Raw genomic sequence first — 11,401 nt, forward strand, 5'->3', positions numbered from 1 at the left:
GAATTCACCTTCAATGGTGAGGAACACTCTCAAGTGGAGCCACTCCTTGGAGGAAGATTAGCCACTTCAATCCTCACCACACTCTTGTATGAAAAGGATAAGAGAACTGGATTGAAATCAAAGAGGTTTGAGACTTTTGGATGAGAGAAAATTCAGACAAAATTTTGGAATTCTCTCATATAATCCATCAAAATTTTTTACAAAGTGAAGGAAAAGACTTATATAGTGAAGGAGAAGCTTGTGGTGCAAGCTAGACTAACTATGGTTCAAGAAGAACCATGGTTGGCCTTTTTACACTGAAGCTAACCAGTCTAGTTACTTGGAAGCTCGTGGAACAAGCTTCTAACTTAGAAGCTTGGGGAGCAAGCTAAGCTAGAAGCTTGTAGCACAAGCTATCCAAGTGTGTGGGAGAAGCCAAGGTAATTTCGACCAAGGAAGGTGAGCTAGGCGGCCAAGCTTGTTTCCTACATTTAATCCAATTCAAAAATCTTAGAATTGGTTTAGTTAGGTTCACCAAGTGATGGTGAAACCTAGCTAAATCAATTCCTTAGAAAAAATGGAGGAAAGCAAGCCTAATATGTAAAATTTAGCCTAGGCCCACCAAAGGCCCAATTACTAGCTACACCTACACACCTTATTATTTGTCACCCCACTTCTACTACTAAAAATATGAAAATCAATGACCCTTAATACAAGGTCAAATGGAGCAAAAATTTCCAAGTAACATACCCTAAAATCTTATAAGAAAAGAAAGAAAAGTGTCTCACAAATACAAAGGCAAAATACACCTATACAAGTCACTACTATATACAAGTATCATACAATATATATACAATGGAGACTAAGGGGCTAATAATAGGAATCATACTCAATGCTCATGAAGAGTATAGGTCTAAGAATCACCTCCTCTGTAGAAGCCTTCTCTAGCCTCTTAACCGTGGACCTAGTTAAAGGCCCAATGGTCTTCAACTGTAAGCTCTCCTATTAATCAACCTTCACCCTTCTTAGTCTTACCTCTTCCAAAGGGATCCTTGGGGATTAGATTTCCATCAGTGTTTATTCTCTATTTAATTCCTCTCAAGGTGTTTGATTTACTGGAATTCTGATGGAAACTCTAGGAGAAACAAGATTGATGAGGCTTCCCCTTCAAGCTTCTAAGGGAGGATCTTCACAAGGATGACAAAATGGATCTGAACCGTACGACCACTCGCAAAATTATCCACATGTGGGACGAGTAAATACCCGCTTATATGGGAATGAATACGGGGCGAGTATAGACCCGCAAAATTAATGGGTATGGGTGTGGGTATAGATAATGTGGTATCCAACCCACCCCAACCTGTAATTATATATATATATATACATATATATATATTAATAATTTATTTATTTAAATTTTATTATGATATTATAACTAAAATCCTATTTAACCTTATTCTTTTCTTGCAATCTTGAGTCTTCACCTACCCATTGTGTTGCCACTCGTCGTCTACCTCGCATTTCGCCTTTCGTCCCCACCGCTCACCATATCCTTATGCCACCTCCATTGTCTGTCTTGCATCCCGCCTTGTATCACCACTGCTCGAGTCTCTACCTCGTGTCGCTACCTCATGTTGCCACCTCAACACTTTGCATCACTATCTTGTGTTGATGTTGTTAAGTCAGACGAAGAAATCCCCAAAAAGATTTTGAGTGAGACAAATATAATATATGTTGTTATCTCTAACAAGTGAGTTAGTGTTTTAGAAAGACATAAGAACAGGTAAAATGACGAAGAGGCATAAACATCAGATGCTACAAAACGGAAGGCCAACATAATCACTCAACAAGCCAAATCAGGAACAAGACCATGCCAAACACAATCTAAGGCAGCACACAAATACTTAGACGAAAAATGGTCAAACGACCAAGAAGAAACTCCAGAAGAAATGGAAAGTCTGACCATATACAAGGTTGACCAAGACGAAAGGAAAAGTCAAAACGCTGATGATTAGACAAAGGTCAAAGTATTAAACTAAATATCGACTACCAAACAAAGACGAAGAATGTCACGCAATCATCTGAGAAATCAAGCCTCAAAGGAGAATTTGAATATCGTCTACACTCATAGAAGAACACACAAAGTCATTCAAATTATTAGAAGAGTAGAAGAAAGAAGAAGAGCATGCTCAAACACTAAATCATGCATATGTTAGAAAAGGTACATCACTTTTTCAGGCAAGGACAAAAGTTCCAAAGCTATAGGATCAGAAAAGGACAAAAAGTTTTCTAAGACTGCTATATTCAGACACAACTACTAACAGAGCAAGGAAACTTCATGCATTGTCTATGAACGGGAAGCAACATTTAATGCACGAATCTGAGCATTAAATGAGAAGATCAAACAGGTCGTGAATGACTATATTTGCTTCAAAGAACAATTACAACGTGCAGATTCTACAAATATATATATATATATATATATATATATATATATATCACTATCTCAAACTTAAGAGGTTGGCTTTTGATTGGATGAAAAAGAGTGATATTAAGCCCACGAGACACAGACCAGAGATGAGCATACATAGTCATATGTACAATGTAATATTATATTTTTATCTCTATAGACTAAGGTGTTCGAAATGTCAGTGATGGACTAAACCTTAGTGAGTGTTGTAAACTTATGTGTCCTCTCCATGAGAGTAACCCACACACTCAAAATCTCTATAAAACTAAGGTTGCAAACCTTATTGAATGTAGGAAATTTCCCAATCCTCTTTGTGAGAGTTATGTATACACTCAAACAACAACTCTCTAGCAAACATCGTAAAGCCTGAAGAGGCTAGGAAAAGAATACTTGTAAAGCCCGGAGGGGCTTGTCAAAGAATGCTCACTGCTAGCCAGAAGTGGCTGATAAGAAAATACTAGCGTTGGTGAGTGAAGCCAACGGGCCAGGAGTGGTCGAGAATACTTGGAGAACCAGAAGTGGTTTAAGAATACTAGAGCTGGTGAGTGAAGCTGGTGGGCCAGAAGTGGTCGAGAATACTTGAACCAGAAGTGTGTAAGAATACTAGCGCTGGTGAGTGAAGCTGGCAGGCCAGGAGTGGTCGAGAATACTTGGGCCAGGAGTGGTCGAGAATACTTGGACCAGGAGTGGTTCTAACCTGGGTGGTTCATAATAGTCACTACTAGCCTAAAGAGGTGATAAATCATAATTTTCGTGCATTTTCTTACCTTTGTAATCTCCTATTAAATATTGTTAGTGCCTAATTGTTTTCTCTTGCCATATTTTTATTGTTTTGAGGTTTATTGGGCTATTAATCTGAAACTTCATTTAATTGGATTTATTAGCCTAATTAATTTCATAATCATTTTTTGCAGAGAACTTGGAAGCACTTATTGGACTAGGAGCACTGCCACATGGACCTGCCACGTGGACCAACTTCAACATAGTTTTTATTTTAGTTTTCTATTTCATTTTTTGGTGTGTAATGGGCCAACTGGGTCAGCCCAATAGTTGGACTCGAATTCAAAAATTCGTAAGGAACCTAGGTCAATTTATTTAGGTCAGCCTAGGGGGACAAATGGGACACAGTCACCACTCCCTTTTTGGCTCCTGGACGAGTTTTGAAGGAAGCCATTTTTGGAGACTCACTTTTCTGTAGTTTGTTCCCTTTTGCATTTCATTTTCTTCCTCTTCTTCCATTTCTCATTTCGTTTTGTTCTTGTTGTCTTCCTCCATGGAAGGCTAAACTGTAATATTTTCTAACTCAGTTTAATGCTCATTGAGGTCTATTTGTTTCATTGCATTTTCGTGTTCTAAACCTTGTTTTCTCCATGCTTAATGGTATTCATTCAACTGGACCAAATGCTTTGCTCATGGTTTGCTTAATCCCATGAAATAGAGGAATGAATGTATGCTAATGCTTTATTTGTGTACGTTCAAATAATGGTAACGACGTTTTGTGATTACTAGAACTGAACCAAGGTTTAAAACGATAGAAGATGACATTTCGAACCAATGATTTGTGTGTTATAACTGAGTTGGAGAATACATTGTTTCATTGATTACTGTTCACGTGTTTATTTATTTGAATCTGAATTCCCCCCATAGTGTGTGTATTTGTGTTTGCATCATAAGAACCTTGGATTGGCTTGTTGCTCCTTGAGAGACGACCTAGGAGTCGTTTCCTAGTACTACAAATTTCATAAAATTTGATCGGGTACGACACCGATCAAATTTGGCGTCGTTGTCGGGGAGCAATGCTCTAGCCAAAGGTTCATAATATAGTGTGTGTTGTGTTATGTTCGTGTTTGTGGTTATGTATGTTAGTGTGTCTCTGTTCGTGTGTTAATTGTGAAGTGTAGTGAGTTAGTAGGGTAACTCTATTTTTGGTGCATTTTGGTGCATGTTGGTGCGTTTCTGGTGCATGTTTGGTGCATTTTGGCTCTATTTTTGGTGCGTTTTTGCTCTGTTTTGGTGCGTGTGTGCTCTGTTTTCATTTATTGTGTGTGGGAATACTCTATTTTCTCTGTCTACTACTCCTCTGTTTGGGATATGAAAATTGGGTCCAAGTTGTTGAAATGTTGCAATTTCATGTGCGTGTGAATAGTGATGAAAAGTACCCAATTTTTCCAATTAATTGGGATTTTTGGTTTTGATAGCTGGACTTGTTATTTTTGGCTCAAATTTTGTGTGGTAACTTCTTTCAACCCATATTTTGTGTGAAAAATACCAGAGGCCCTCAAGGTTGTCCATATTTGAAGATACAAAAATTTTTCAAACTAGTTTTCAGCAAAATTTCAAACGACCATAACTTTTGCTTTGGTTATCAGAATTAGACATTCTTTATATGCATTTTGAGTAGAAAAATGAGATCTATCAAACCCAGACAGTACGCCATTTGGACCAGCTAGATTTTCAAAAAAAGGTCGTTTACTATTTTTTTTTTCTAATTTTGAAGTTTTATTTCCCTATTTTTTCCAAACTTTTCATAGGTGGTTCATATAGTTAGACTTTGAATTTTTCTTTGAAATTTTTGTGGTAGTTTCTAATGTTTTTAGGATGATATTGGTGCATTATTTGTGATGGTTCCAAGTTTGCATTAAAAATTCCCATTTTACCCCTACTATTCACGTGGTAGTTGCATGTGATTGCATGTAGTGCATGACTAGGAATAATCTAGGCATTTTGTTTCCATTTGGTCCTAAAATAGATAGGACCTTCCTTAGATTAGTTAGAGAACATATAGTCCCACTTTCTGAGAGTAATAGCCATAGTGTAAGTGTAGCATCTGAAGTTGACTCAACTGAAAATATGGGTGACCAACCTGCACCTCGAGAAAGAACACTTAGGGAGATGGCTGCACCTAATTTCACATATGAGAGTTTATGCATTCAATACCCTGAGGAAGATGTGCCTTTTGTGCTTAAAACTGGACTAATCCATTTGTTGCCTAAGTTTCATGGTCGTGCAGGTGAGGATCCACACAAGCATCTCAAGGAGTTCCATATAGTTTGTTCCACCATGAGACCACATAATGTCCCTGAAGATCACATCTACCTAAAGACATTCCCTTTTTCATTGGAGGATCTTGCCAAGGACTGGTTGTACTATCTGGCTCTTGGTTCAATAACAAGCTGAGATGACTTAAAGAGAGTGTTCCTTGAAAAATTCTTCCCTGCATCCAAGACCACTGCAATCCGAAAAGATATATCTGGAATTAGGCAACTCATGGGGGAGAGCTTATACGAGTACTGGGAGAGATTCAAGAGGCTGTGTGCTAGCTACCCTCACCATTAAATTTCTGAGCAATTATTGTTGCAGTATTTCTATGAAGGGTTGAACATAATGGACAGGAGCATGATTGATGCAGCCAGTGGAGGAGCCTTAGGAGATATGACACTTGCTTCTACTAGAGGACTGATTGAGAAAATGGCATCCAACTCGCAGCAATTCAATAAGAGGAGTGATGCTATCATTGTAAGAGGTGTCCATGATGTGGGAGCCTCAGATTCAACAGAACATAAGAAGCTGGAGAGTAAGATTGATGCTCTCACCACCTTGGTTTCACAACTTGCTGCAAATCAAAAGTCTGTTGCACCAACAAAAGTATGTGGCATCTTCACTTCAATTAATCATCCAACAGATGCTTGTCCCTCCTTGCAAGACTCTTCTGCATGCCCTGATGCCCCACAAGCATATGCTGCCAACATTTACAATAATAGACCTCCACACCAGCAATAACAAAATTATGATTTGTCATCCAACAGATACAATCTTGGTTGGAGGAATCATCCCAACTTGAGGTGGGGAAACTCTCAACAGCAAAACCAAGAAACTCAAGCTCCCTTCCAGAACCATCCTTCAAGCTCTTCATACCAGCCCCCTCAACAAAAAGCTCCTCCTGCACCTGCACCTTCACCTTCACCCTCATTGGAGGATATGGTGAAACAAATGGCCGAATTGAACCTCCAATATCAGCAGAAGAATGATGCATCCATCCAAAATTTGACCAACCAGATTGGTTAGTTGGCCATTGTAGTGAATCAGTTGCAAGCACAAAACTCAGACAAGCTCCCTGAACAAACTGTCATCAATCCAAAAAATGTCAGTGTCATCACCTTAAGGTGAGGCAAAATAATAGATGTGCCTGCGCAACAAATTGTAGATCAACCTGGCACTGAAATTGAAAAAGACAAGGGTGTTATGCATGCGGAAGACAAACAGATTCAACCTAAACTTTCAACAAACCAGAAACAATCTTCAATCCCCCTCCCATTCCCCCCACGAGCAGTTCAAAGCAAGAAGACGGAGGAGATAGACAAAGAGATTATAGACATCTTTAGAAAGGTTGAAGTGAACATACCTATCCTGGATGCAATCAAGCAGATTCTGAGGTAGGCCAAGTTCCTTAAGGAGTTGTGCACGCACAAGAGAAAACTCAAAGGTAATGAGAGAATTAGTATGGGCAGAAATGTGTCTACACTCATAGGTAAACCTATTCCTCATATCCCTGAAAAATGTAAGGATCCTGGTACATTCACTATACCTTGTATCATAGGTGACAAAAAATTTGATAATGCATTGCTAGACTTACGAGCATCCATAAATGTCATGCCTATGTCTATTTTTAATTCTTTGTCCCTTGGGCCCTTAAAACCCACAAGTGTGGTAATTCAATTGGCAAATAGAAGTACTGCTCACCCTGCTGGTGTTATTGAGGATGTCTTGGTCCGGGTTGATAAACTAATTTTTCCTGCATATTTTTATGTACTTCATATGGAAGAAGGGTACTCCCATGGTGTAGTACCCATTATTTTGGGCATGCCATTTTTAAACACAGCTCGGACCAAGATAGATGTCCATACGGGTACACTCTCAATGGAATTTGATGATAGTGTGGTCAGGTTCAACATTCATGATGCAATGAGGCATACATCTGAAGAGCATTCAGTTTTTCATGTTGATTTATTTGATGAATTAATTAATGAATATGTGCTTCAATTCTTTCAAAATGTTGATTCCTCACCCCTTGCATGTGTTGATTCTAAGTTGTGTAGTTCCCATATTGATGTTGATATTGATGTTGGTATGAATATAAATGAATCTGACTCAGTTGTTGAGATGCAACATGCAGCTTCACTATCCATTACTCTTGTTCCTTCCATTGTGCAGCCACCTATCTTGGAGTTGAAACCTTTACCTGAAAACCTCAAATATGCATATTTGGAGGATAATAACAAGCTCCCTGTCATTGTGTCCACATCCCTAAATGCTTATTAAGAGGAGAAGTTGCTGCATGTGCTGAAAAAGCATAAGAGAGCCATAGGATGGACGTTGGCTGACATTCCTGGTATTAGCCCATCCACATACATGCACAGGATTCTTTTAGAGGATGGAGCCAAACCAGTGAGGCAACCACAGATGAGGCTCAACCCGGTGATTCTAGATGTGGTCAAAAAGGAAGTCACCAAGCTTCTACAAGCCGGGATCATATACCCCATTTCTGACAGTCATTGGGTGAGCCCCGTCCAAGTAGTTCCCAAGAAGACTGGAAATACTATGGTAAACAATGATAGAGACGAGTTGATTCCAACAAGAGTGCAGAACAGTTGGAGGGTCTGCATTGATTATAGAAGATTGAATCAAGCAACACGCAAGGATCACTTCCCTCTACCCTTCATGGACCAAATGCTTTAGCGTCTGGTCGGTAAATCCCACTACTGTTTCCTCGATGGATTTTCTGGCTATTTCGAGGTTCACATTGCTCCTGAGGATCAAGAAAAGACCAGATTCACCTGCCCCTTTGGCACCTTTGCATATAGGAGGATGCCCTTTGGCCTATGCAATGCCCTTGGTACATTCCAGCGGTGTTCGATGATCATTTTTAGTGATTTTCTAGAGAATTGTATGGAGGTGTTTATGGATGATTTCACTGTTTATGGATCCTCATTTGATGCATGTTTGGATAGTCTGGATAGAGTTTTGCATAGATGCATTGAGACTGATCTTGTTTTGAATTATGAAAAATGTCATTTTATGGTGCAACAAGGGATAGTCTTAGGTCATGTGATCTCTAGTCAGGGCATACAAGTAGATCCTGCCAAGATAGAAGTTATTTCACATCTGCCTTACCCCTCTTGTGTTCGAGAGGTTCGTTCTTTTCTTGGCCATGCAGGTTTTTACAGGAGATTCATCCATGACTTCAGTGAGAAGGCCCTCCCACTGTCCAACTTGTTATAGAAAGATGTGGCGTTCCACATTGATGATAGGTGCAAGGAGGCTTTTGATTGCCTCAAGACTGCTTTGACCATCACCCCCATCATCCAGGCCCTTGACTGGACGATCCCCTTTGAGTTGATGTGTGACGCGTCTAATTATGCATTGGGGGATGTCCTCGCACAAAAACTTGGTAAATTACCAGAGTCATTTATTATGCTTCTAGGACTTTAGATGCTGCACAAGTTAATTATACCACCACTAAAAAAGAACTCTTAACCATTGTGTTTGCTCTTGATAAGTTTAGATCATATTTCCTTGGTTCTAGAGTTATTGTTTATACTGACCATGCAGCTTTAAAGTACCTGTTAAAGAAGACTGACCCCAAGCCACGGTTGATTAAATGGATGCTTCTACTCTAGGAGTTTGATTTGGAGATTCATGATAAGAGTGGAGCACAAAATTTGGAGGCAGATAATCTAAGCAGAATAGAGTAAGCTGTTGACACCTTTCCTATCCGAGATGATTTTCCTGATGAGCAGCTCTTGAATATCTTTGTCTCTCACTCTACCCCTTGGTTTGCTAATATTGTTAATTACTTGGTTGCTTCTATTTTTCCACCATTAGCATCGAGATCTCAGATTGATAAACTTAAAAGTGATGCTAAATATTATGTTTGGGATGATCCATTTTTGTGGAAATTGTGTAGTGATCAGGTGATTAGGAGGTGCATTCCAGATCATGAGATTCAATCAGTCCTCAATTTTTGCCATGCTTCAGTAGTGGGTGGCCATCTTGGCTCCTAAAGAACAACAAGGAAGGTGCTTGACTCTGGATTTTACTGGCCCACCATCTTCAAAGATGCGTGGAGGATTTGTAGCACATGTGAGCAGTGCCAAAGAGTAGGAGGTGCCATTACTTGGAGACAGCAAATGCCTCAGCAACCTATGTTGTTCTGTGAGGTTTTTAATGTCTGGGGTATTGATTTCATGGGCCCTTTCCCTGTTTCTTTTGGTTTCTCTTATATATTACTTGCTGTTGATTATGTTTCCAAGTGGGTGGAGGCTAAGGCCACCAGGACTAATGATGCTCAGATTGTTGTAGATTTTGTTAGATCTCATTTTTTTGCAGGTTTGGCATACCCAGAGCTATTGTTAGTGACCAGGGAACCTATTTTTGCAATAGATCTATGCAAGCTATGCTCCAAAAGTATGGGGTTGTCCACAGAGTTTCTACTCCTTATCACCCCTAGACTAATGGGCAAGCTAAGGTTTCAAATAGAGAGATTAAGAGGATCTTGGAGAAGATGGTGCAACCTAACAGGAAGGATTGGAGCCGTAGACTTGAGGATGCGCTTTGGGCGTAGAGGAAAACATACAAGGCACCTATAGGTATGTCTCCCTATCGGGTTATTTTTGGCAAGGCATGTCACCTACCAGTTGAGATAGAGCACCATGCATATTAAGCTGTGAAGACTTGTAACTTAGCTCTTAATAAAGCTGGAGAGGAAAGGAAACTCCAACTGAATGAGCTTGATGAAATCCGCTTAGAGGCCTATGAGAACTCTAAGTCCTACAAAGAAAAGACCAAGAGATTCCATGACAGCTTGATAGCTAGGAAGGAGTTTCTTGTTGGGCAGAAAGTGCTACTATTTAACTCTAGACTTAAGCTCATGGCTGGTAAACTCCGTTCTAAGTGGATTGGTCCCATTTTGGTCATTAATGTTTTTCCTTATGGTGTTGTAGAAATCAGGAGTGAATCCTCCAATGAGAGCTTCAAGGTGAATGGTCACCGCCTCAAGCATTTTCATGAGAGTCCCTCACTTGTGGACGTCACTATGGAGGAGTGCACACTAGAGGAGCCCACTATTGACCCACCGTGATTAGGGAGTTTCTTCTTCCCTCTTTTACTCTTTTGTCTTACATGTCATATTTGGTTGATTGTGATGATTGTGCTTTCATTGAGGACAATGTTTGATTTAAGTGTGGGGGAGTGGTTTAGGAGTAGGATTTCCTTTTCAAATAAATGGTTTTCTTTTTCATTGAATTGTTGGATTTGTATGAGTTGTTGGACACTTTCTTGCTACTTTGTGGATTGAATATTTCTGAACTCTCTTGTTATGTCAAGTTAGTTTTGATGAGTAAGAGGTTGGATTGATTGTGACACCTACCCTTGGTGAGATTGTGAGCCTTGATTTGGATAGATAATTGTTCTCTCTCTTGTGTTATTTCACTCATGATGCTTGCAATCTAGAACTTGGCTTGACTCTTTTTGACACAAGTTGATCCACATGCATGTATTGAAGTGATTTAGGCAATTGATTTATATTAGCCACTAACCAAATGAGCCTACCTTGAATTCATCCCATTTGATAGCCCCTTTGAGCCTATGTATCCTTTTGCATTGTTTTATAGCTCATTACAAGTCCTTAGCCTGAAAAACCATGATGATTGTCCCTACCTTAGGAAATTTTGGAGCTTTGGAATTGTTTTGGGAATGGGTGCTTAAATAAGTGTGGGGTGTGCCTTTTGTGTTGGTTCTTGGTAAGTTTATGAATTATGAGTGGCTATTCATCATGGTTCATTATAACATGGGTGCATATGGTCTAGTCTTTGGACTTTGCTGTTTATTTCAAAAAAATAAAATATAATATATATATATATATATATATATATATATTAAAAAAACGAAAAAAAA

The 11,401-nt window shown here is 39.3% G+C and overlaps 2 protein-coding genes across 2 annotated transcripts; both read left to right on the top strand.

The window, feature by feature from the left end:
* The first annotated feature begins 5,149 nt into the window (after nucleotides 1–5,149).
* Nucleotides 5,150–6,886, top strand: LOC145953366 (uncharacterized). Its single transcript, XM_083067305.1, has 5 exons — nucleotides 5,150–5,369; nucleotides 5,460–5,609; nucleotides 5,823–6,075; nucleotides 6,256–6,509; nucleotides 6,630–6,886. The coding sequence occupies exons 1-5, from the start codon at nucleotides 5,150–5,152 to the stop codon at nucleotides 6,884–6,886; spliced, it is 1,134 nt and encodes a 377-aa protein (XP_082923431.1).
* Nucleotides 6,887–6,949: 63 nt separating this feature from the next.
* LOC109807147 (uncharacterized) lies at nucleotides 6,950–7,768 on the top strand. The gene has a single exon (XM_020369673.1). It carries the CDS (start codon nucleotides 6,950–6,952, stop codon nucleotides 7,766–7,768), a length of 819 nt encoding a protein of 272 aa, XP_020225262.1.
* Nucleotides 7,769–11,401: the final 3,633 nt, after the last annotated feature.

Source organism: Cajanus cajan, chromosome 11 (assembly GCF_000230855.2).
Source record: "Cajanus cajan strain Asha chromosome 11, NIPB_CcT2T_4, whole genome shotgun sequence".
Lineage (NCBI taxonomy): Eukaryota > Viridiplantae > Streptophyta > Magnoliopsida > Fabales > Fabaceae > Cajanus > Cajanus cajan.